The sequence below is a fragment of the Gambusia affinis genome, linkage group LG03 (genome assembly GCF_019740435.1).
Source record: "Gambusia affinis linkage group LG03, SWU_Gaff_1.0, whole genome shotgun sequence".
NCBI classification, from domain to species: domain Eukaryota; kingdom Metazoa; phylum Chordata; class Actinopteri; order Cyprinodontiformes; family Poeciliidae; genus Gambusia; species Gambusia affinis.
The window spans coordinates 26,447,333-26,474,178 of NC_057870.1; the positions used below are offsets into that span (position 1 = coordinate 26,447,333).

General features: G+C 36.1%; 2 protein-coding genes across 15 annotated transcripts in view; both read left to right on the forward strand.

Annotated features, from left to right (window-relative positions):
• slc4a4a (solute carrier family 4 member 4a) overlaps positions 1-8,915 on the forward strand; it is a 57,761-nt gene extending 48,846 nt beyond the window's left edge. For 6 of the 10 annotated variants that reach the window (XM_044112834.1, XM_044112831.1, XM_044112833.1 and 3 more), the window contains 7 exons: positions 680-858; positions 2,167-2,239; positions 2,873-2,941; positions 3,028-3,201; positions 4,111-4,263; positions 5,471-5,550; positions 8,025-8,915. In XM_044112834.1, the coding sequence (XP_043968769.1) occupies positions 680-858; positions 2,167-2,239; positions 2,873-2,941; positions 3,028-3,201; positions 4,111-4,263; positions 5,471-5,550; positions 8,025-8,133 (837 nt within the window). In that variant the 3' untranslated portion in view covers positions 8,134-8,915. Of the gene's footprint in view, positions 1-679; positions 859-2,166; positions 2,240-2,872; positions 2,942-3,027; positions 3,202-4,110; positions 4,264-4,913; positions 5,008-5,470; positions 5,551-8,024 lie in introns of those variants that run through there. The other 4 variants (XM_044112839.1, XM_044112832.1, XM_044112837.1 and 1 more) reach the window with 1 other exon arrangement.
• Positions 8,916-15,471: 6,556 nt separating this feature from the next.
• On the forward strand, positions 15,472-23,974 carry LOC122828687 (gastrula zinc finger protein XlCGF71.1-like). Of its 5 annotated transcripts, none has more exons than XM_044112474.1 (4): positions 15,495-15,556; positions 15,990-16,038; positions 17,148-17,590; positions 23,860-23,974. In XM_044112474.1, coding segments are annotated over exons 1-4 (507 nt in total). In that variant the 5' UTR covers positions 15,495-15,554; the 3' UTR covers positions 23,873-23,974. The 5 variants fall into 5 exon arrangements, with proteins under 5 accessions (XP_043968406.1, XP_043968409.1, XP_043968408.1 ...); XM_044112472.1 differs by lacking the exons at positions 15,495-15,556; positions 15,990-16,038; positions 17,148-17,590 and adding exons at positions 21,300-21,403; positions 21,831-21,879; positions 23,065-23,310 and having other exon boundaries at positions 23,479-23,974; XM_044112471.1 differs by lacking the exon at positions 17,148-17,590 and having other exon boundaries at positions 15,472-15,556; positions 23,065-23,974.
• Positions 23,975-26,846: the final 2,872 nt, after the last annotated feature.

Consider the following 26,846-nt stretch of genomic DNA (forward strand, 5'->3'; position numbering starts at 1 on the left):
CCTTACAGAAAGTGTCAAGCTTCTGTTGAGATTGTTTCCAACAACAAGCAAATCCAGGCTAAATTCACCCTGTAGGTGAAAATGGTTCTCAGGGACGTGAGAGATGTTTCATATGAGTGACGGCACCTTTCTCAGGTCCAAATGTAACTGCTTTTAAATAGAAGTTGAGTCAATATTTATTTCTGTTTTATATTTAGATTTAATATTTATGGGTACAAACACAAGAACAAAATTATTTTTAGTCTTTTCTAGAAGTACCAGCATGTTTGTGCTGGCCTGTTTCATTAGTTTTCACAGCAAAAACACAAAACCTAGAGCAAATATCTTAGTACATTTGAAATAAGACAAAATTAATTTACAAGTAACATTTCAGCAAGAAACGTGCTTTTTTTTTTTAAAGCCAATATTTCATTAATATTGATTTAAAAAAATAATTGACAGATTATTTCACTTATAACATGGGAAAATGTCTTGTTATAAGTGAATTAATCTGCCAATTGAATAAGTACAGATTGAAAATCTTTAAAAGTCCAAAATGATTAAGGCCGCAGATTATTGCCTGTTGCTGAATTGATCACGAAGGCCTTTAGCATGAATTTAGGTCCGTGTCCGTCTGCAGCTGCACCGGCCGTGTCCGAGCGTGTTCTCGACCTTTGACCCTGTTTATTGTCTGGAACAGAAAGGGGCAGGTTACCATCTGGATCTGTTCTGGGTGGCGGTTCTGATGGTGGTTTGCTCCTTCATGGGCCTGCCGTGGTATGTGGCCGCCACCGTCATCTCCATCGCCCACATCGACAGTCTGAAGATGGAAACGGAAACGTCGGCGCCGGGAGAGCAGCCCAAGTTCCTGGGAGTGAGGTGAGAACCAACGGAGCCGCCAAAACAAAAGTACAGCCATCTGTAAAGGTACACAGTGATTTGGGGTTCCTTTTTCAAAGTCAGATTTTCACTGATTATTATTTCATTTATAAATATCACAGTTTCAAACTTCACATACAATTAGCAAGCAAAAATATTTAGCTTATACACTTAATATTTAGCTCCAGTTTAAGCTGAAAATTTCGTTATCAAGCCAAAAACATAGCTAGATATTTAATAACAAGTTAAGTTAGCAGGGTAGATATTTAGCTCTAAGCTAAATATTTAGTGAACAAGGTAAATATTTAGTTAGTAAGCTAGATATTTAGTTTTAGACTAAATATTTAGTTAGTTAAATATTTAGCTGCAATAGAATAGAATATACTTTACTGATCCTCAAGCAGAAATCGCTTATTTGTTCACAATCTACTCCATTCAAATGTTAAATATTAGTAAATACAAAAATAACATTAAGTGGTGTAAAAGTTATAAAAAATGTAAATAGCAAGTTAAATATTTAGTTTGTAAGCTAAATATTTATCTTGAAACTGTGTAATAAATGAATGAATAACAGGGTGAGAATATGAACCTCATTTTTTTCCTCTCCTGATATAAAATAAAGTTTGGTCTCTTCTGACTTGAGCTTCTCGTTCTGCTTGTTGTCCCTCTTGTTTGGCTTCTGATCGCGATTCAACTTTTAAATTCAAAGTATGCATCGGTGATTTAAAGCCCGGGTCACAGCATCATTCACCCAGAGTGTTTAGGAGAAATTTGTCTTCTCAGTCTGATCTGTTTTGAAATGTCAGGTCAAACCAAATGGACACTTTAGAGAAAATTATTGTTGGATTTTGAAACCTGGTTGATCATGAGCACCACACATTCATCTTCTCAATTAAACAGACTGAACAAGAACAATTTTATTCTTCCTCCCTTGGATGATTTAGATTTTTAAAACATGAATTTGCTGTGGATTTGTGTGGTTTTGTCTTCAGTGGCTACGCTAACACGTTTCTTCCTGTGTTTGGATGGTTTGTGTTTTGTTTTCATATCTGTACTCCGTCCTCCTCGCCCCCCTGCTGTGGCAGCTGAGCTAATAAACTGCTGTGCAGCGTCACACTGAAACATCCAAATCGGCTTTGAACTCTACAAACAACGTTTGCTTTTCCAAATATAATGTTCTTGAAATGTATCTCGCGTTACCATTTCTGTTACTGTCAGACTTTTATTGTTATTGAGGAAAATGAGTCCAGTTATTGAGGTTTTAAAGCTTTTAGCTTTGCAACGTTTCTTTCCTGTCCTGTTTTGCAGAGAGCAGAGGGTCACCGGAGTGGTTGTGTTCCTCCTGACAGGACTGTCTGTGTTCATGTCTCCAATTTTAAAGGTAATCTACCAAATATTTTGCAGCAGTAACACTTGCTTTGGTAGAGTTTTCTCTTAAAGGGGCAGTTTTATGTCAAACCATCTGATTTTTAGCTTTACATCATATTTTTATGTTATTTCATAGATGGAGTGTTGCTTTGATTTTTTTCATGCGTGTTTGAGAAATCCTTTAATCTCCATAGCAACCACTCAGCTGTGCAAAACGCCTTGTTGGACCTAGCCCCGCCTTCAGTAAGAGCTGGAGCTTTTAAAGAGACAGGAACCCAATTTCAAGATATTATATTATTCATATTTGATGTTTATATCATTTTTATAACAGCTGAAAGCATCATAGTTGTATGATTGTGCTATAAAATGGTTACATGTGTCTGGAAAACACATAATGCTGCCCCTTTAACTGAGAAATGTTTAGGTGATGACTTCCTGGAGGTGGAGTTGGAAATTCTTAAAGAGACAGAGGCCCAGTTTCAGTGTGTTAAACTGCACAGTCAGAGAATTTTTATAATAACTGAAAGTAACATGGTTACTTATTTGTGCTATAAAATAATTTTATGTGCCAGGAAAATACATATCAGAGGCCCTTTAAAGCCATTTCTACTGCATATTTATGCACATTTTGCTTATGCACATCCAGTTTATCCCCATGCCGGTCCTGTATGGAGTCTTCTTGTACATGGGAGTTGCTTCTCTTAATGGAGTTCAGGTAAATTTCTTTAATTTTATCAACCACCTGTGTATCTTCTGATTGGTGTGACACTCGGGCCTGTATTTGTTTTGACTCTTGCTTAGTTTATGGATCGGCTGAAGCTGCTGCTGATGCCGGCCAAGCATCAGCCGGACCTGGTTTACCTGAGGCACGTTCCCCTCAGGAAAGTCCACCTCTTCACCTTCATCCAGATCCTCTGCTTGGCTCTGCTCTGGATCCTCAAGTCCACCGTTGCGGCCATCATTTTCCCCGTCATGGTAAAGGAAAACCTGCTAACACTCGATCCACAGAACGTTTCACCATTATAGACGGACCAAAAAAGATTCAAAAACACCAGATCAGTAATGATTTAGGTTTTTAATTAGTTATTTTGGTAATAGATGCTTTAGTAAAACTGTACCAGCTAGGGATGCAACTAGTGATTAGTTTAGTAATCAATTATACTATTCTGACAGTCGGATTAAAAATTGTCATATTCTGCTGATTTCTGACTTAACCACTTAAATACATCAAAAGATGCAAATGGACAATTAATTCCTTTTTAGATAAGAAAATTAAAATTGTATTGCCTAAAAGGCAATAATACATCATTCCTTTAGTGAACGTTTGATCATCTGCAGTTACCATCAATAGGTGGAAAGGTCAGTCCTTTCTGCTGATTATTTTTCCAATTAACCAATTAATAGTTGAATAGGAGATTTAAAAAAAAAATTTTTTTTTTTACAAAATTTGAACCAGGTGAAGCTAACAATGCTACTTAAGGAGTTTTAAGCAGAAGATATTCACAGATAAAGAAGGTTTTTGATCTTAAATGAAAAATGTAAAAATATTTTGTACATTTTTGGCTCTGAGTATTTAATTCTGTCAGAAAATGGCATTTTTTTCAGTGTGCACACTCCAGTTTGCAATTAATCAATTACTGAATTAGTTGAAAATTATTCCAGTAGTCGATTAATCATGATTAATCTGATTAATCATTTCAGTCTTACTGCTCTGAGTTTGATATTATTTCTGCAACTTGACTCTTTTTGAGTCTGTACACTCCAGTTAGCGATTAATCAGAATTAGTTGGCAATTATTTCAGTAATCGATTAATCACGATTGATTTGATTAGTCAGATCGTTTCAGTCCCAGCCTCCTGTAACTCGTGTTTCCGTCGTTTCCAGATTCTTGCTCTGGTTGCTGTCAGGAAAGCCATGGACTACATGATCTCCCAGCACGACCTGAGCTTCCTGGACGACGTCATTCCAGAGAAAGACAAGAAGAAGAAGGAGGATGAGAAGAAGAAATGTGGCAGCCTGGACAGTGATGGTGAAGATGTAAGAGTTTAGCTTCAGGATGTAAAACAGTTTTTTTGTTGTTTTTTTTTTCACTATTTCTGTTTCTGTGGAGCTCAGATTCTGGATTCCTCCCTCTGCAGGACAGAGAGTTTGACGACGGCGTATTAGGGAATAAAGAGAAAATAAAAAAATTAATTAAAAGAGAAATGTCAAAATGTTGCAAAAGAAAAAAAAGTTGTATGAGGAAAAACCACGAGAACAAAATTATAACTTTATTACGATAAAGTTGTAATAATACAAGAAATGATTTTGTAATAATAAGCGAATAAAGTCACGATAATATGAGAAAAAGGTCAAAATGGTCAAATGATAAACTCATATACAAGAGTAAAGTCACAATATTAGTAGAATGAGATAATTTTATGACTTAAAATAGTGATTTTATGATAAATAAATCCTTAAAATGAGGAATGTTGAGCATCTTGTGAAGCTTTGGTATCAGTTTTGCAATCAGGAAGTGATTTATCTTTTAACACATCAGGTTATTATCAGAAGCAGGACTGAAACAATTTGCAAACGCTTCTGTTTTAAAGAAAGAACCAAACTGGCTGGACGAGCTGACCATGTCAGATCCTGATAACTCTTTCCAGCCAGTTCCTGTCTCAGGATGTGTTTCCTCTCTCCAACAGTGTGACTATCCTTACAATGAGAATGTTCCCAATATTAAAATTCCCATGGATATCATGGAGAAGGAGCCCTTCTTAGGCGATAAGGCCTGTGATAGTGAGTAAGCCGCCACCGCCTGGAGGGGAAAATAAATCTTCCTCCTCCTGACTGTCTCTGCTTCATAACGATGACCCGTCTTTACACAGACGTTGGGTTTTTCACTCTTTTATTTTACTTTTTTTATTTTCTGCATTCGTCTTGTCTCTGAAAAATGCATGAAATCTACTCACCTCTTCAAATTATGACGCCTTAATCTTTTTTCCCCCCATCTTCTAATTTAATTTCTGGCTCTAATGTTCTTCTAATGGCCTCTGCTGTTAGACGACTCTGATCATAAATCGACCTGCAGGTTTGAAACTAACAACTAACATTTTGCCTCTTTTCTCCTCTCCGGCTGAAAGCATTTGTAATTGTTGCATGCTTGCCCTGGAATGAAAACCTGCAAAATCCTTCAAGCTGAGTGAAAGAACAGTTCATTTTGAATCATTCCTTATTAAAGCAGCTGTTTTCTTTTCCTCAGGAGAGAAGCCCCTCTCATTCCTTGATCGACACACATCGTGCTGAGCAGCTCCGCTTCTACCAGGACAGCTACTTATCCAGGTGAGACGGGAAGAACAGAGTGAGAAAGGAAAAGATGAGCTGAGAAACAAAAAGAAACTCAGCTGCAGCTGACTCCGTTTTGACTTGGTGGCGGTGATGTTTGTAAAAGGTCATGGGACAGCTAACGTACAATTACTGGTCTGATCTTTAAAGGTCAGATCGGCGGATTAGCTAACCCAGGGCTAAGTGAATTTTTCAACAAGAAGCAGGTCGACAGGCGCCAAGCCTGGGACTGTCTGTAGACGGCAGTGAACTTCTGCAGCTTCTCCTGCAGAGTGTCTGTCCTCTGCAGAGGCATCTGGGCTGCGGATGAGAACCAATCCGGTTTTTACTTTGTTGTCCAAATCTGACTAATGTTTGATTTTTTTTTTGTCCAAATCCAATCTATATCTAACTTTTTCTGTTCAGATATAATCTATTCCTGACTTTTTTTGTTTTGGTTCAAATCCAACCTACTTCTGACTTTTTGGTGCAGATGTGACCCATATCTGACTTTTCCTCAGCAAAATGTGACCTATAGACAATTTGTTGTGTTTAAATGTGTCCTGTATCATTTTTTCTCCATATGCAACCTACATCTGATCTTTTTTCCCCTAAATGCAACTTTTTTTTTTATTCAGAATTGACCTACATCTAACTTCTTTGTGACCCATATCCGACTTTTTGTCCACATGTCGACCATTTTCTACGGTTTTTGTCCATAAGACACAGAAAATTGACTTTTTTTTGTTTAATTTTGACCTACTGTATAGCTGACTTTTTAAAATTCAAAATCTGCTTATATCTGACTTTTTCGTCCATATGGGCATATTTTCTGCAGGGTTTCTGCTCGTCACCAACTATTATCTGAAAGTTAAATGGATTTCTGAAAATTAGAGAACAAAACCTTTGACCTTCTTTGGTCATTTCCGTCATGATGTACTTTGTATGAAATTTGTATTGTATAATCCTGTTGGTTGAATCTGAAGCCAAATTGCTTCTAACTCTGACGACTCGAGGTACAGAAAAAAATTATATAAATATAATTACAGATCAGGGTTGAAAATCCGAAAGTAAGACTTGCATCCAAAAAGTTACTGTTTCTAGATTTTAGGTTATTTCCTCGTTTTGCCTCTTTCTTTTTGTTTGTCTTTTTTTTTTTTTTAACGAGGAAGTTAAATCGCATATGAAATATTCTTCTGATTTATTTTCTGTTGCGGATGAAGATTGTGAAACAAACTTCAGAGGTTTTCACTGATCTTTTCTTGGCTTTATGTTCTGTGATAATTATTTGTTGGTGTAATCATGAACTCTTTTTGGCAAAGACTCGTCTGGCGCCTGAAAAATTCTGAATTGTTGATTAAATATGAATTATTTGTTTAGATTAAAGCTAGAATATGTGACTTTTGTAAAAATGTTTTCATATATTTGTTAGAATTGTCACTTTAACAGAAAAGGCTTAATTTGAAATATTCAGGGAAAAGCCATCAGAAAATGAACATGGCAACAAAATTTCTGCAAAGTTGCATATGGATAAATATATTCCTACCGCATTATTTCTAAAAAAATGACATCAAACCAGCCGTCCATCACTGTAGGGGACGGATTCACTTTGCAGCCATTGGCAGCCGAAGTTTGGAAGAAAACACTGAAACTTTGTTGTAAAGAAATAAAACAGAAAACAGTGCTGCTAAAGCTAATTCTACTGTTCATGGGGTGTACTTAGTTTTTCCTCAGTTTTTCTGTTTTCTTTAACAAACAATGACAGCATGGAATCTGTTGTTTGTATTTTGTACTCAAAGATAGATCTAAATAATTTTACCGACTGGTGAAGACCAGGTCACTTTATTTCTCTTTTACTAAATTAAATCATAGAATTAAATGTGATCAATTATTTATTATTCTGTTTATTCTTTATTTTTTTATTCAGAATGAGCCGTTTTAGGGCATTTTGTCACCTTAAATCCAAATAAACTGCTGCTGGCCACGCCCCCTCAAGTCTTCATTTTCACTGGCTGTAAACTGATGCGGAATTATAGAACCGTACATCTTTGAAAAGCATTAGTAGATCCTCATGCACAACCAAAAGGAATGCAGCATGTGGTTTCTGAATTGTGAGTCAACACCAAAACATGTCTTTTCCACCAGCCGTTGTACAGCGGTAAAACCAGCTGACCAGATGTTCTAGAATTATGCTGGGGTAGCTAGGAAACGAGCGGAACTCTGCTGGGGTTGCTAGGTAACAGTGCATTGCCTGCTGATGATGTTACATTCAGAAGGTCTCATTTTCCAGTCACCAAAAAACATTAATTTACTGCCAAAAAAAAAGTCTCGGTGGGGTTTTTTAGACCAAAATGGAAGAATAGAAACGTTCAAAATATGAATTTTGCATTATAGGTCCCATTTAAGAGTGTATTTTTCGATTACCGTCAGAAGAATTCAGACAGTTTCAGGTTTTTTCGTTTGTATCCTGACAGCTGGGGTTTGTGTTTCAGCCCGGAGATGACCCCACTGAAGTCAGTGCCTCAGATCAGGATAGACATGGAGCCGGAAGACGAAGACACGTTTTACTGGAGGGGCCGGGGATCCGAAACGTCGCTGTAGACCACCAACCTGCAGCTTCCTGTCAAATTAATCTTAACTTCTTTTTGCTTCTTTTATGATTTTAAGAGGTTTGTTTTGAATTGCTGGGACTGAAAAAGGGATCATTTTTAAGTGCATCTGTCTTCACAGTCATGTTGGTATTTCTCTCACACCTTCAGTCTCACTTGTTGATTAAATATAACTCCTTACTGCTGATCTATGCAACTGCTGCCACAGTAAATGCTGCAGCGCTCTCACTAAACATGGAGTGCTGTCCCATCTCTTTTTATACACATATATATATATATATAAATACAAATATGACCTTTCAGATTTTTTTATATAAACTGAACTACTCTAACATTTTCCTGTAGCAGGAAAGTTATATTTTATAGCTCTACCTCTTGTTTTAGATTCAAATCTTATTACGAACAAATGATTCTTGGAGTTTTGAGATTTTCTCTCTGTCCTTTCCTAGAATTGCAATAATTTAAGAAATGTGCTGTATTATAGCTTGTAAAGGAAATAAAATAGAGATTTAATATAATTAAATATAAATTAACAGAACACAGTTGAGTGTGCTGATTTGATTGCTTCTGTTTGTTTATAATCAAATCTTTTACACCTTTTCTTCAAAACTGTTTTTTATTAACATATTTTTGTTTTCTGTTGATTTTTAAAAAGTGATGATGTGTAAATGTCGGTCACATTTCCTGTGTATTTTTCTATGATGTGGGTAGAAGATGATCATAATCATCCAAACAGGAACCTGAACTGGGAATGCATATCATATTAATACTTTATCTTATTTTCTAGCCTGCATTTAGTGCTTAGTAAAATTTAAACATATCCTTCAAAATTTTGGAAGAAATATAACCTGATTGGAATCAGATTTTTTTTTACAAATCAAATTTATGACACTGAATATTTGTCTTCTGCAATTTTGTCAATGTTTTTTTTATTTTTACACTTTAAATTCACTGCAAAAAAATCACCTGCAGAAATTTGCCTTCAAAAATTAGCCTGAAAACATAAAAGTTCAAAAATTACATTTTTCAAGAAACATTTGCATGTGAATTTTTTTAGAGTAAAAAAAAATATATATAGATACTTGCACAGAATAGATTCAGGGTTATAATTTCAATGTGTAAAAAATGAGATTAAATTTCTTCCATATAAAACCTAACAGCTAAATTATGAAAGAAAATGTGAATAGTGTTCCTACACATTTTTCCACATCCAATTTTGTTTATTTTTCAATACTTTTCAATTGTTTGACTTGTGTGAATGTTAATAATAAAGAGCACCTCTATCGCTATTCTAGGGTTTTATATATCAGGACAAAATATCCTTCTGAACTCTGAAATTGGTTTAAATGTGACCGCAAAGGTGAAAAAAAGGTCAAAAAAGATAGTTTTCTCCAACTGGAAAATGTTCAAACTGTTGGAAAATTTCATCATAATTCTTCCAAACTTGATGGATCATTGCTGACGTCTCCATATTAGCACACAAAGATCATGTTTTCATACAGATGCTCACTCTGATCCCTCTATTTTCAATACTTCACTTTGTTTTCCAACTCAGTGCTCTGCAGGTTTTTCAGTGGAGTTATTAGTTCACGGCCTGTCGGAAAGCTGCAGAGGAAAACTGACACTTTATTGTTAAATTAACTTGTGAATCTTTCTAGAGAAGAAAAAATGGTTTATTGTAGAATTTCTATTTTTCAAATGAAATGTATATTGAAAATAAACGGTTATCAAGAACCGATGGCGTCCAGGTGATTTTTACTTGAAGTGGTGGCTTGATCCTGACAGAGTTGGGCACTAACTAATTACACTTACTTATCTTTGAAAAAAATACTTTTAGGAGTATTTTTACTACTCTGCACTTTCAGTAATTTTATTATGAAATATTTCTGCTCTGACTTGAGTAAAATTTCTGGATTTTCTACCCAATGAATGAAAAACAAACATGTTTTAACCAAAACGTCACCAGACACACACCTGCAGTTTGTTAAAGTTTAATAAGTCTTATATTGAAAGAAACTGATTTGGACAAAAATATTTTGCCTAATATTTGTACTTTTTGCTCCTTATATGAATTATTGTCATTTTCTACAATAAAACAGCAAAATTTCCACTTAAATTTATATTTCGGTCCATCTGATGATGTAATTTTTAAATATTAAATGATTGATAATCTGATCAGTACTTGAGTACTTTTTACGAAGCATGTTTTCCTCTTACTTGAATAATTTCTTGGACACTTTTTACACACTTTTCTCTACATTTTTCTCAGTAAAGTTTTTACTTTTCTCTACTGAATAAAGTAAAAACTACTCAAGTTTTTACTTTTACTTGAGTAAAATATGTTGAAGTAGTGCTGCTCTTTCTTGAGTACAATTTATGAGAACTCTCCCTAGATCTGGTTTCTGAACGCACTTCTGATTTGATTCTTTGGAAAATAAAATATATTCCATTAATTTATTGCAAAAATGTAGACGTACACTGACAGGTAGTTAGTCACAATTAAAACCAGATGAAAAAGTTCAACAAGTGTTAAAATAAACCAGATTAAGAACCTCCCTCCTCACTGGAGACTTTCTCTGTAAGCCAGAGGAGCGGCTGGTTGTGAAAATGGCAGCAGGTCAGCCGTCAGGCCGCCTGTCTCACACCAACAACAATGGCCCAGTCAAAGTCTGAGACGTCTCCTTTTTTCCTCATTCTGAGGTTTTGAACTTCAGCTAATCTTCTTCACCACATCTAGAAACCTACATGCTTTTATTTGCATTTGGCTGGAAACTAGAGGTCGGCGGATAGATGCAAAATACTGATATTGATTCCCAAGTTATTTTATCGGGTCAATACTAACATGACAAGATCGAAATATTGCTTAATTTTTGTACTGCAGTTTCTCAACTCTTACTAAAAACTGATGTTTTGATTGGATCTCAAATTATATATTTTTTTGTTTAGGAAAAAAGCATACACATTACAATTGTTTCTGTTAATTGTGTAAATATGTTAAAGTATTTTGTAGAATATAAACTTTAAAGTTTGAAAAAAATAAGTCAAAGGAAAACACCAAACACCAAAAGGTCAGAGGTTTGATATATCAGTGTTAAAATCGGCAACACCGGCCTGGTATTTACATGGTTTCAGATTGATAGAAAATAAATTAGAATAATAAAATACCCAGTATCGTACAACTCTATTAACAACAATTTGAAAAACTGTAGCAAATAAAGTTGCTGGTGTGAGTATAATGGTGAGAGGTTGGATGAAGTTAACATTTATTAATAATTCAATCTGAATTGTTGGATATTTTAAAAAATATATTTTCTTGGATTGGTTTGGTTAGGTTTTATGTTTCTAAATCAGATTATTTTACATATTTTCGGAAGGGAAATATAATATATATAGAAAACTTGATATTTTAGTGAAAACCCCCCAAACAAACCGGTATCTATATTATTGTTCAAACCTGTTTATAGTGAAGCCATTTTATAACCGATGCTGTGGCGCCCTCTGGTGTCTGAGGAGAGTTACTACAGAATGAAACAGTTCTGCATGTCGACCTGAACTTCAAGCATCAACTTCCAGCAAAATTGTTTGATAAAACCAAACAAAGCTCACAATATTATGATCCATGATATTGATCATAATTAATATTATGATCCATCATCATAATATTGATGATACTATGATGTTTTACAGCCAATATGTTGGTTATTTTTTTAGAAGAAAAATAACCAACATTGGAACACCCTCTGACCCCACCCACCCCACAAAACAGCCAAAATATGGTTCAAAAAATATTTTTGTATTCCAGCCTTAGGACCAAAATGTAAGTAGCAAATGTGTTTTTCTCAACGTGTTGAGATCCACTGAACTCAAACTAAGATTCAAATGTTATTTAGATACTAGTTTGGATCAGGGTCACCGATCTAAATAAAAACATTTTTTAATGAGTGAGTCCAGTTAATAAAATAAATGTTGATTTATTGCAGTGGCTCTTAATACAAGTTATGCGTTATATAAATTATAACTTCAGTTGCTTTAAACGTGTTTTGTGGGGCGGGTGGGGTCGGAGGGTGTTCCGTGTCCTGGATGGCTGAGAACCCAAACATGTAGAAACTGAATATCTGGGAGTATCATAACTTAAACTTATGGCTCAGCACCAGAGTTTTCTAGAAAATATTTAGATTTTATTTTGTGGTCTTAAAGGCTCTACGTTGGAGATGATAAGAAATAAAGGCAAACTTTATTTATGTTTTTACCATCAGCTGCTCTGCCCTCTGCTGCCATACTGAGCTGTCGGTTAGTGGTAACGCTCAGCCCCTCCAGTTTCAAACTGTTCTTATTAAAGTAAGAGTTAGAGAGCTGAATGTAACTGAAATATTAGATACCTTTGACAGAAAAAAGCTAAGTCTATGAAAGCAATGAAGCATGTTTAGCTTGTTTTGATTAAGGCATAACGAGGCAGTTTATCATGATTCAGCCAAAGAAATGAAACATCGATCTGATTTTTATTGTTATTGTGTTTCTTCCTATTGAGCAGTGAAATGAAATAAAATGTGTAACATGTCTTTTACTTTAAGTGTTTACTTACAAGAGGGTTCTTTGTTTGTGCTGCAGAGCCACAGCTAACAGCTAACAGCTAACAGCTAGCTCCTCACTTGAGCGGATATAACGGAGCCTGTACCGTTCAGCTGCTGTTGCTCCTCCTACACTTTGGACTGAACCATTGTTCCAACAATGTGTGGGGGGCGGAGGGACCAAAAAAAATCTTTTTTTTTTTCTTAGATTTATTTTGTTCTTTGTTTCTACTGAATTTTTATATTGATATTGTTTAAAATAGTTTTCTACCCTGCAAAGTGTATGAGACTCAGCAGAGAGTTGCTCTGTAACGCTGAAGCTTGGAGTCTTTGAATAGATCTTCATTAGATTATTTTTCTTCTTCTTGCTTTTTCTTTTGGTTTGTTACATTGTTTGTATTTCCTTTCAATTCCTTTAAAGCACTTTGTATTGCATTGTTGCTCAAAATGTGCTAAATAAAAAATAAAAAAAACCTTTATCCTTACTAAAAAAAAATGGTAATAATTTATGTTTTTGCAGTGTATCCTGACATCTACTTTCTCAGGAATGTCTGACTTTTTTTTCTCATGATTTACAATAAATTGCTTAAACTTTTTTTAAAGGAAGTCAGTGTTTCAGCTGTTTTACAGTTTTCTGGAAGTTTGTTAAAGATTTGTGGTACATAGATGCTAAATGCTGCTTCTCCTTGTTTGGTTCTGGTTCTGGGGATGCAGAGCAGACCAGAACCAGAAGACCTGAGAGGTCTGGAAGGTTGATACAACAGCAGCAGATCTTTAATGTATGGTGTATGGAGGAGCATTCAGTGATTTATCAACTAGCAACAGTATTTTAAAGTCTATTCTTTGAGCTATAGGGAGCCAGTGAAGGACTTTAAAACTGGTGTTATGTGCTCTATCTTCCTGGTTTTAGTGAGAACGCAAGCAGCAGCATTCTGGATCAGCTGCAGCTGTTTGATTGATTTGTTGGACAGACTTGTGAAGACGCCGTTACAATAATCAATACGACTGAAGATAAACGCATGGATGAGTTTCTCTAGATCTGGCTGAGACATTAGATCTTTAATCCTGGAAATGTTCTTCAGGTGATAGAAGGCTGACTTTGTAACTGTCTTTATGTGGCTCTGGATGTTCAGGTCAGAGTCCATCACTACTCCCAGGTTTTGGGCCTGATCGCTGGTTTTTAGTTGTAATAACTGAAGCTGTGCACTGACTCTAGATATATAACTCTAGATCTGTAACTCTAGATCTATAACTCTAGATCGTTCCTCTTTAGGTCCAAAAATAAGCATCTGTTCAGTGATTGGATGGGGTCAAAGGTCACCTGGTGACATCGTAATATAGACCTGTGTGTCATCTGCATAGTTATGGTAGCTAATATTATTTCCTGTTATAACCTGAGCCAGTGGGAGCATATAAATATTGAATAAGAGGGGTCCTAGGATTGAACCTTGGGGTACCCCACATGTCACCTTTGACCTCTTTGATGAGAAGTTTCCAATTGAAACAAAGAAATCCCTGTTCTTTATGTAAGATTCAAACCAGTTAAGCACTGGACCGGAGAGTCCGACCCAACTCTCCAGTCGATTCAGTAGTATGTTGTGGTCAACACTGAGGTCCAACAGAACCAGCACTGTGGTTCTCACACAGTCCGTATTTATATGGATGTCATTGAATACTTTGACTAGGCCAGTCTCTGTGCTGTGGTGAGACCAGAAACCAGACTGAAGGAGTCAAAGCGGTTGGTTATCGTTAGGAAGCTGTTTAACTGTTTAAACAGCTTTTTCAATAACTTTGTTGATGAATGGGAGGTCAGAGGTCGGCCTGTAATTCTGCAGTAGTGATTTGTCTAGATTGTTCTTTTTTATCAGTGGTTTGATTACTGCTGTTTTCAAAGCCTGATGAGAGCGATGAGTTTACTATTTGGATCAGATCAGTAGCAACAACAGGCAGGACTTTCTTAAAGAAATGTGTGGGTAGAACATCCAGACAGCAGGAACTGGAGCTGAGTTGACTTATAATTTCCTCCAGGGTTTTATAATTAAGTAGTTGAAATTGGGTCATTTTTCCTGTATTTGTTTTATTTGGGCACAGCGTTGGTACTGACTTTATAGTGGATGTGCAGATTAATCCTCTGATTTTTTGAATTTTCTCTGAAAAGAAGCTGGAAAACTGGTTGCAGGCGGCAATAGACTGAAATTCAGGTGGTAACATGATAGGAGGGTTTGTGAGTCTGTCAGCTATTGTACATAAAGCTCAAGCATTGTTAATGTTTTTGTTTATGACATCTGCAAAGAAAGCCTGTCTTGCATGTTTTAGTGTTAAATGATAGTAACGTAGTTTTTCTCTATAGATGTCATAATGAACGTGAAGTTGAGTTTTACGCCATTTTTGTTCTGCCCCACGGCAGAGTTGTCTTGCAGATCTAACTTTTCACGTCTTTTAAAATCTTGCAGATTTTAAAAGACGTGACATTTACAAAACAAAACATAACAAATATAGTCATTTGTTACAACTTTTGTTACATTAAGATCTAAAATATCCAAGCAACCTGTCTCCATGGAAACAGTACTGTATGCACCATAACAAGTTTCCAGATTTGTTCAAATAAAATAGATTTAACATTAAAGTGAAACTTTCTGGTGCACAGAAGAGAAAAGTCTGTAATTAGCCTAATCTGATGGCGGAATGTGTTTTTTTTTGTTTGTTTGTTTGTTTTTAAATACATAGAGAGTTAAATGTTTATGGAGCTGTAATCCTTTGAACAATGTTACCATGGAAACCATAAGAGCATCTGTCAAATGTAAATATTGTGACAAAGATAATTTGAAGAGCTGGCTCGAAGAAAATGTAAGTAAAGGCTTATTTCTTTATCACATATATTTGTAATAATTCATACTGATGTTTAATAATTCACTTTACAAAATGTAGAATCATCTCTTTACTAAAACTAAAACGTGTGAAGCAGAAATCATCCCTCTGTGTCATGATTCTCATTTATTTCTGTTAAAAGTGCTAGAAGTTTACAAAGCATCTGTTTAATACATAGTTAGCTTATGAAAACTTTCTAAATGTAAAACAGAAATGAAAACTTCTCAGAGAAATTAGGGATTTAATCCTGGCTGACATAAAGCAGGAAGTTAAGACTGTTTTAAAATCATAATGTGTGAAATCAGGTTGTCTCTAATCAATATCTGGTATCAACTTTATCTGAAACTGCTGCCACTGCTGCACAAATATCCTAAATTAAATTTTACATGTTATGAATGTTTGTGTTACACAGGACTGAAATGGAAAAACGTTGCCAGGGAGAGAAAGCATCACTGGAAGAGGTTAGTTATTAAACCTTGTGGGAACTAAGTGCTACTTTTTTGTTTTTAATAGTTTTTCTGCATTTACTTTGAATGTTCTCTCTGTGCATGAATGGGATTTCTCTGGGTACTCTGGCTTCATGCCAAACCTCAAAAACATGACATTTATTTTAATTAGGGATTTCTGAATTGGAATGAGTGTCGGCGTGTGTGTGTGCGCGCGCGTGTGTGAGTGTGTGTGTGTGGTTGTTGGTCCATTATGTCTCTTTGTTGCCTGGTGACCTGACCTAACAAAACCCAAATCATTTTGTTATCTTACAAAAGAGATCTGAAACCTTTAGAGTCCAAAGAACCATTTTTGTCTTCAGTCCAGATAAAAAACAACAACACTTTTTTAGAGCCATAAATGTTTCCTGACTTGTCATTTTAATAAACATCGAACTAAGTAACTAATTAAGTAAAATTATAGGATAGTTTTTAACTCAATGACAAGAAAAACAAATTAAAAAATTAATAACTGGAACTTTTCTTGTCCTTCTGTTGTGGAAATTCAATGCAATTGTTCTGTTGTATATTACTGATGACTATGAGTCGACTGTGGCTCTGTGGGTAGATTAATTGTTTTGTGATCAGAAGGTTGTAGGTTCAATTCCAGATTGCTCCTGGCACATGTTGATGTACCCCTGGGCAAGGCACTTACCCCCTACTGATGTATAAATGTGTGAGAGTTTGTGTGTGTGAATGGGTGGATGTGACTCCAGTGTAAAGCGCTTTGAGTGGTAAAAATGATTGGAAAAGCACTAAATAAGTTCAGTCATTTACCATTTTATTAAAATGTACTTTTGTCATTATGCCTAAATTAAAAGACCATCAGTTAGTTTTTCTGCATATTTAACTAAATTATTAGGAGCCATTATAAAATGTCCAAAGAGCCACTTGTGGGGCCACAGGTTCCAGACCTCTAGTCCACCTGAGAGAAAGGAAAATTTATACTTTTGTATTTGATTAAACTAAACGGGGAGATGTATTAGGATGCTTTTAATCTTTACAAAGCAATAGAGATGTTGATTATCAAAGTGTTTGTGTATTATATTTACTGTTGGTTATAATTACTGTACTTCCCTTCGTAGAAACAAACCTGCACAAACCCAGGAGAACATGATGATGAAGCCTCAGTTGGTCCCAGTGATGGACAGCAGGTTCAGCCCACCAAGAGGCTGCAGAAACATCACCGTTGTAACAAGTGTCTGAAACTTTTCAGATTTAAGAAATGTCTGAAAATTCATCAGCGAATCCACACTGGAGAGAAGCGCTACCTCTGTGACCAGTGTGGAAAGATTTTCAATCACAAGGGTTCTTTTAACAGCCATATGCGAATCCACACTCGTGAAAAGCCTTATAGATGTGATCAGTGTGAGAGGAGATTCAAACAATCCTCACATCTGAAGCTTCATCAGCGAATCCACACTGATGAAAAGCCTTACAGCTGCAGTCAGTGTGAGAAGACATTCAAACGTTCCTCAAATCTGAAGCGTCATCAGCAAATCCACACAGGAGAAAAGACAGCAGCAACATCTGGAATGTGAGGGAACTTCTTTCTCTCCTCCTTTCTTCCATCACTACGGTGACAACAGTCGATGATGTCAGTAACATTTATATCAATAATAATAACAAGCATGCAAACAAATTGTCATGTCGTCCTTTTGTTTTAGCAAAAACAAAGATGCTGTCGGAATCTGGGGTTGTTTGAGTTTGATTTTTGAATTTTGTCATTTTTGGTGTTCCTCAGTTTTCTATTTTTGCCTTGTTTTCCACTTCTTTTCTTCCTTGGAGTAATTAAGAAAAAGTTTATTTATATAGTGGCTGTCACAGACATAGAATCACAAATCACAATAGAAATCAGCCTTAAAACAATAGGTTAGGTTAGGTTATCTTTATTAATCCCGTAGGGAAATTGAGGTTATCTGTTGCTCACACATTAATTCACATCCACACAGCATTAAAATCGTACAGCTGGAGACATCCATAAAAGGTACAATAGTATAATAAATATATTACTTATTATTTTATTTGACTAAAAGAGGTCAAATAAAAGTGCTTAAATATGTTAAAATACTTCCCCCTCCCACAAATAGCAGCATTATAAAGCCTAATGGCCCGTGGGACAAAGGAATTTTTAAACCTCTGAGTTGAACAACCCAGTGAGAGGAACCTGTCACTAAAGGAGGTCCTCTGATTGGAGAAAAACAGTGTACAGTGGATGGCTGGTGTTCTCCAGGACTAAACTGAGTTTAGACGGTGTCCTCTGTTCCACCACCGTCTCTACAGACTCCAGGCTCACACCGACAGTCTCTGTGTGTCTCTCTTCCTTGCGTTGCCCCCCCAACAAACGATTGCATAGAATATAACAGTAGACACAACGGACTTATAAAACTTGTACAGGAGATTAGAGCACACATTGAAGGAGGCCAATCTCCTCAAAAAGTATATTCTTTATCTATATTGGAAAACCAGTTCATCTTATTGCCTAGTTGTAGGCCCAAGTGTCTGTATGTGCTAACCACCTTCACCTCTATACCATCGATGGTGATAGGCTGAGGAAAGAGGGGAACCCTACGGAAGTCAAGAATCATCTCTTTTGTTTTAGAGATGTTCAGTGTTACAAAGAATATAAGATAGTCGTTGTTGTTGTTGTTAATTTTATTGCCGTGTGCTATTACACAGACAGACCGTCCGGTTAAACTGTAAATAAAGTAAAAACAAAACATTAATACTTAGTATTGCAATATTCAATAAACAAACTTAAACATAGTTTTAAGAGCTAGGCTTGACTTGACTAACTGGTTACAAGGCGAAGTTTACTCTTAGAACACGTCGTAATATAATAAACATCACATTCAAATATCACAGTGCAGCAAAACACAGCTAGCATTTGGCTAATTAGCTCTAGCAAATTCACCAAGCTCACGCTTAGAACAGATAACAAAAAACTAATCTCCCCACAACTTACAGCATTAATATAACTCACCACGTTGGGCAACACTCATAGGATGTGATTTTATGGTAGATTCAGCTTGTTAGCTCCAGCTAACAGCAGTCTCAGTGCATTACTGGCCGGCCGTAAGTTTCTTCTCTGGTTTCACCTCCCCTCCTGTCCCAATGCAAAGCAACTACAGCGCCCCCTAGGGGGATGGGAGGAGTGAATCAACGTTCAGGTCGAGTTTATTCCTGTGGCACCATGCCCCGAAATCCTTCACCAGGCTCCTGTACTCCCCCTCTCCACCCTCCTTTATACACGCCACAATGGCAGTATCGTCCGAAAATTTTAGCATGTAGCATGTAACTGAGTTGTATTTAAAGTCGGAGGTATAGAGGGTGAGGAGGAGGGGCGAAAGAACCGTGCCCTGTGTTGCTGGTCAGAGTGGTGGACCTACAGATCACCACCCTGACAAACTGTGGTCTGTTAGTCAAGTAATCTGTTATCCAGCACACCAGATGGGGGTCCATAGCCATGATGTTCAGTTTCTCCTGTAGTAGATGGGGCTGGATAGTATTGAAGGCGCTAGAGAAGTCGAAAAAAAAGCACCCTCACAAAGCAGCCCCCTCCATCCAGGTAGGAGAGGGAACGATGAAGCAGGAAGAGAACAGCATCCTCAACACCCACCCTCTCTCTGTAGGCGAACTGAAGAGGGTCCCGTGCGTTCTGCACCTGGGGGTGAATCATGTTCAAGACCAGTCGCTCCAATGTTTTCATGACTTGGGACATCAGAGCAACTGCCCTGCAGTCATTTGGCTCACTTGGGCAACCCTTTTTTGGAACAGGGACTATGCAGGATGTTTTCCATAGTATGGGAACCACACCCAGTCGCAGACTCAGGTTAAAGACATGCTGTAGAGGTTCTCCCAATTCTGCAGCACAGGCCTTTAGAACCCTCGGACACACCCGGTCTGGTCCTGCAGTCTTCCTAGGACGAAGTCGTCTCAGCTCAATCCGCACCTGGCCAGCAGTGACAGACGGAGGATGAGTGGTAGGAGCGAATAGAGAAGGTGAGAAGGAAGCAGAGGCAGAAGGAGGAGAGGTAGAGGTGAAAGGATGATGGATAGGAGGGCTGGAGGAGGATTAGAAAACAAAAAACCAACATAAGAAACACAGTAAAATCAAGAAATAAAATCCTGGGAAAATAAAATGTTTTAGTTGCTTTTTTAAAACCTCCAGAGTCAGAAAAACGGAGCTGAAAGGGTAAACTGTTCCACCGCCACCGACTGAAAGGCTCCCGTTAGTTTTTAACCGTGTTGGTAGGCGAACTGAAGAGGGTCTCGTGTTGAATCAAAACAATCCTCTATGTCTTGCTAAAAAGTTACTTGTATGTTAGTTTTACATATTTCAAGTTTACTAAGATATTTGAACTACAAAATAGAAAAAGGGATTAGACCAGAGGATATTTACTTATACTGATCTTGCAACCCTGAACAGCAGCATGTAGTTTATATACTTTGAATAGATCAACATTAGATAAATTTTCTTCTTCTTGCTCTTTCTTTTGGTTTGTTAATTTGTTTGTATTTCCTTTTAATTCCTTTAAAGCACTTTGTATTGCCTTGTCGCTCAAAATGAAATTACCTTTATCTTTACTAAAAAAATTGGTAGAATTTTGTGTTTTTGCAGTGTATCCTGACATCTACTTTCTCAGGAATGTCTGACTTTTGTTTCTCATGATTTACAATAAATTGCTTAAACTTTTGCCTTTAGTTTAATTACTCCAGTGTTAGTATCACATTAGCTTAGTTGTCCAGGGGGTTGCAACCCTGAGGGCTGAGGGCCGTTACCATGGCGATCTGGGCCTTCATATCTCAGGATCCATATGCACCACATTTAGTGATTGTTGTTGTGATATTTCTGCCACCCTGACAGGGGGACTGTTGGGAATAAATAATTCTGCTTTCCTCCGTCTCTTTTAGCTTTTGCATCCTCGTATAAACACAGAGGCACACACATACGAATGCAGCTTGTTTTAAAAGACGTGACATTTACAAAACAAAACATAACAAATATAGTGATTTGTTACAACTATGGTTACATTAAGATCTAAAATATCCAAACAACCTGTCTCCATGGAAACAGTACTGTATGCACCATAACAAGTTTCCAGATATGTTAAAATAAAATAGATTTAACATTAAAGTGAAACTTTCTGGTGCACAGAAGAAAAAAGTCTGTAATCAGCCTAATCAAATGGATGAATGTTTCTTTTAAAAAAATACATAGAGAGTTAAATGTTTATGGAGCTGTAATCCTTTGAACACTGTTACCATGGAAACCATAAGAGCATCTGTCAAATGTAAATATTGTGACAAAGATAATCTGAAGAGCTGGCTCAAAGAAAATGTAAGTAAAGGCTTATTTCTTTATCACATATATTTGTAATAATTCATACTGATGTTTAATAATTCACTTTACAAAATGTAGAATCATCTCTTTACTAAAACTAAAACGTGTGAAGCAGAAATTATCCCTCTGTGTCATGATTCTCACTTATTTCTGTTAAAATGCTAGAAGTTTACAAAGCATCTGTTTAAATGCATAGTTAGCTTATGAAAACTTTCTAAATGTAAAACAGAAATGAAAACTTCTCAGAGAAATTAGGGATTTAATCCTGGCTGACATAAAGCAGGAAGTTAAGACTGTTTTAAAATCATAATGTGTGAAATCAGGTTGTCTCTAATCTGGTTTCAACTTTATCTGAAACTGCTGCCACTGCTGCACAAATATCCTAAATTAAATTTTACATGTTATGAATGTTTGTGTTACACAGGACTGAAATGGAAAAACGTTGTCAGGAAGAGAAAGCGTCACTGGAAGAGGTTAGTTATTAAACCTTGTGGGAACTAAGTGCTACTTTTTTGTTTTTAATAGTTTTTCTGCATTTACTTTGAATGTTCTCTCTGTGCATGAATGGGATTTCTCTGGGTACTCTGGCTTCATGCCACACCTCAAAAACATGACATTCATTTTAATTAGGGATTTCTGAATTGGAATGAATGTCGGCGTGTGTGTGTGCGTGTGTGTGTGTGTGTGTGTGTGTGTGTGTGTGTGTGTGTGTGTGTGTGTGTGTGTGTGTGTGTGTGTGCGTGTGTGCGGGTGTGTGTGTGTGTGTGTGTGTGTGGTTGTTGGTCCATTATGTCTCTATGTTGCCTGGTGACCTGACCTAACAAAACCCAAATCATTTTGTTGTCTTACAAAAGAGATCTGAAACCTTTACAGTCCAAAGAACCATTTTTGTCTTCAGTCCAGATAAAAAACAACAACACTTTTTTAGAGCCATAAATGTTTCCTGACTTGTCATTTTAATAAACATCTAACTAAGTAACTAATTAAGTAAAATTATAGGATAGTTTTTAACTCAATGACAAGAAAAACAAATTAAAAAATTAATAACTGGAACTTTTCTTGTCCTTCTGTTGTGGAAATTCAATGCAATTGTTCTGTTGTATATTACTGATGACTATGAGTCGACTGTGGCTCAGTGGGTAGATTAATTGTTTTGTGATCAGAAGGTTGTAGGTTCAATTCCAGATTGCTCCTTGCACATGTAGATGTACCCCTGGGCAAGGCACTTACCCCCTACTGATGTATAAATGTGAGAGTTTGTGTGTGTGAATGGGTGGATGTGACTCCAGTGTAAAGCGCTTTGAATTGTCAAAATGATTGGAAAAGTACTAAATAAATTCAGTCATTTACCATTTTATTAAAATGTACTTTTGTCATTATGTCTAGATTAAAAGACCATCAGTTGTTTTTTCTGCATTTTTAACTAAATTATTAGGAGCCATTAAAAAATGTCCAAAGAGCCACTCGTGGGGCCACAGGTTCCAGACCTCTAGTCCACCTGAGAGAAAGACAAATTTATACTTTTGTATTTGATTAAACTAAACGGGGAGATGTGTTAGGATGCTTTTAATCTTTACAAAGCAATAAAGCTGTTGACTATCAAAGTGTTTGTGTATTATATTTACTGTTGGTTATAATTACTGTACTTCCCTTCGTAGAAACAAACCTGCACAAACCCAGGAGAACATTATGATGAAGCCTCAGTTGGTCCCAGTGATGGACAGCAGGATCAGCCCACCAAGAGGCTGCAGAAACAACATCGTTGTAACAAGTGTCTGAAACTTTTCAGATGGAAGTGGTATCTGAAAATTCATCAACAAATTCACACTGGAGAGAAGCGCTTTCTCTGTGACCAGTGTGGAAAGGCTTTCAATCAGAAGTATCATTTAAATAGACATCTGCGAATCCACACTGATGAAAAGCCTTACAGCTGCAATTGCTGTGAGAAGACATTCAAAGATTCCTCAAGTCTGAAGCGTCATCAGCGAATCCACACTGGTGAAAAGCCTTATAGATGTGATCAGTGTGAGAAGGCATTCAAACGTTCCTCAGATCTGAAGCGTCATCAGCAAATCCACACTGGTGAAAAGCCTTACAGCTGCAATTGCTGTGAGAAGACATTCAAATATTCCTCAAGTCTGAAGCTTCATCAGCGAATCCACACTGGTGAAAAGCCTTATAGATGTGATCAGTGTGAGAAGGCATTCAAACGTTCCTCATATCTGAAGCTTCATCAGCGAATCCACACTGGTGAAAAGCCTTATAGATGTGATCAGTGTGAGAAGGCATTCAAACGTTCCTCAGGTCTGAAGCTTCATCAGCGAATCCACACTGGTGAAAAGCCTTACAGCTGCAATTGCTGTGAGAAGACATTCAAATATTCCTCAAGTCTGAAGCGTCATCAGCGAATCCACACAGGAGAAAAAGCCTGATCCACATAAAACAGTAGCAACATCTGGAATGTGAGGGAACTTCTTTCTCTCCTCCTTTCTTCCATCACTACGGTGACAACAGTCGGTGATGTCAGTAACATTTATATCAATAATAATAACAAGCATGCAAACAAATTGTCATGTCGTCCTTTTGTTGTAGCAAAAACAAAAATACTGTCGGAATCTGGGGTTGTTTGAGTTTGATTTTTGTCATTTTTGGTGTTCCTTTGATTTTCTATTTTTCCCTTGTTTTTCACTTCTGTTCTTCCTTAGAGTAATTAAGTAAAGTTTATTTATATAGTGGCTGTCAGACATAAAATCACAAATCACAATAGAAATCAGCCTTAAAACAATAGAAAACATAAAACCAACATAAGAAACACAGTAAAATCAAGAGATAAAATCCTGGGAAAATAAAATGTTTTAGTTGCTTTTTAAAAACCTCCATAGTCAGAAAAACGGAGCTGAAAGGGTAAACTGTTCCACCGCCACTGACTGAAAGGCTCCCGTTAGTTTTTAACTGTGTTGGTGGAACAACCAAAACATTCAGAGTTTGAGAATGAAGACCATGAGCAGCAGAATATTTAGTTAAAAGCTGACAAAGGTAATCAGGAGCCTGGTCTTGTAATGCTCTGTATGTCAGCAGAAGTACTTTAAAATAAATCTTAAAATCACCTGGAAGCCAGTGGAGTGAAAATGGAACAGGAGAGATACGACAGAATTTATTGGAGTTGGTGAGAAGTCTGGATGCTGCTTTCTGTATTGATTGCAAAGGTGAAATTGAGGATTTCCAGGCAGTTAAAAAGGGCATTACAGTATTCCAGAGGAGATGAAATGAAAGCATGAATGATTTTCTCCAGGTCAACTCTTGAGACCATTTGTCTGATTTTAGAAATGTTTCTGAAATGAAAGAAATAAGAACGGGAAACAGCCTTAATGTGAGTCGAAGCCATTTGATTCATCATAATTATCCAACCTTTCTCATCCAAACAGAAACCTGAACAGGGAATGCATATCATATTAATACATGACTGTGCTGCATAAACTCCTGTACCTAAGTGGCCCAGAAAGTGGCCCATATATACATATATATATATATATATATATATATATATATATATATATATATATATATATATATATATATATATATATATATATATATATATATATATATATATATATATATATATATATATATATATATATATATATATATATATATATATATATATATATATATATATATATATATATATATATATATATATATATATATATATATATATATATATATATATATATATATATATATATATATATATATATATATATAATATATATATATATATATATATATATATTTGTGCAATTGTAGATAGACATTTTTTTTAAAAAAGAGCAGTAAATTTCCACCAAAACTCTGGGAAATTTGAGATTAATCCATCCATCCATTTTCTATAAACCCTTTGTCCCTAATGGGGTCGGGAGGGTTGCTGGTTCCTCCCCAGCTAACGTTCCGGGCGAGAGGCGGGGTCACCCTGGACAGGTCGCCAGTCTGTCGCAGGGTTGAGATTAATCTCAGTAATTAAAAACAAAAATGTGTTAAATGTATCTAATTACCACTCAATTCCATTTAGTTCTCAATTGTAAATAAATAGATCTCTCTTTAAATGTCAAATATTTATATTGGTGGCAAAAATATGGACTATGAAATTTTTTATTTTTTTTATCTACCTAAAGGAAAGCTTTAATGTTACACTTTAGATAAGTATAACATATCAATTTACCATCAGTATTAATGCTTTAATGTTTACTTTAATGTTGTTCAACAGGCATAATACTGTCACAACACATGGAGGCCACAAGATGGCGCTCGAGACTAGAACATTTAGCATCGTTAATCCAAATCCATCCATCCATCCATTTTCTATACATCCTTTGTCCCTAATGGGGTCGGGAGGGTTGCTGGTGCCAATCCCCAGCTAACGTTCCGGGCGAGAGGCGGGTTCACCCTGGACAGGTCGGCAGTCTGTCGCAGTTAATCCAAATCATCATTGGAAATGAGATTTGGCACAGAGTTACAGCATCAGCAGCCTCTTTTTCTTTTTTAATTTTTGATTATCAGTTTTGATTGTAAATGCATAAGGTTGGTTCTCTGCTGTTTAAGGGGATTTTTGGAGGTTTATTGAGAGAGTTTAAATACACAATCAATCAATTAAGTTTTATTTGCGTAGCACATGTCAGCAACAAGGCAGTTGTGTTAAATAATAATAACACAAACAAAGTCATAAAAACACCATACAGTCACTAGTTTAAAAAAACAGCAACAAATATTGCATCATTGCACATAAAATATGCTGGTCAGTGCTTCACTGATAATGTTTCAAAAACAACTCTAAACAGGTTTTAGTCTAGATTTAAAGAGACTCTGTGATTCGGCTGTTTTGCAGTTTTTTGGAAGTTTGTTCCAGATTTGTGGAGCATAGAAGCTGAATGTTGCTTCTCCAAATCTGTAAATTTACCAATAATTTCACCTGCATCAAAATGAAGGAATTATTTACTTTAAACAAGCAGCTATATCTAAAATAAAATAAAATAAAATAAAATAAAATTAAAATAAAAAGGACTTATAAGCTGGTTTTGTCTTATTTAAAGTGTACTGAGATATTTGCACTAGAAACTAGACCAGAAATGCTTTATAAGATTTTGTGTTACTGCAGTGCAAAAAAAGTGAGCCATTATTTCTCCATAAGAAGAAACAAAACAAAAAAAGTAAAAAAAAAAAAAAAAAGAAGAAGCTAAAAGTGTGTTTTTGTAATAACTTTGAGGCATTTTGAAATAAGTACAACTAGTTTTATTCAGTTATCATTCACACATCCAGCTGCAGTCACAGTTTCCGCCTGCTAGAACATCTGCAGGTGTCTCCAGTATAAAGTTACACTTTCTTCTGTGGAAAAATCAAACCTTGCTTGTTTGGAAAACCATCGTTGTGGCTCAGTGTTAAG

What these genes read in the sequence shown, in the direction of transcription:
- LOC122828687 (XM_044112471.1), top strand. An exon ending in AGAAAGCATCACTGGAAGAG is followed by an intron (nt 16,039 to 23,064) that starts GTTAGTTATTAA and finishes TTCCCTTCGTAG; the next exon opens with AAACAAACCTGCACAAACCC.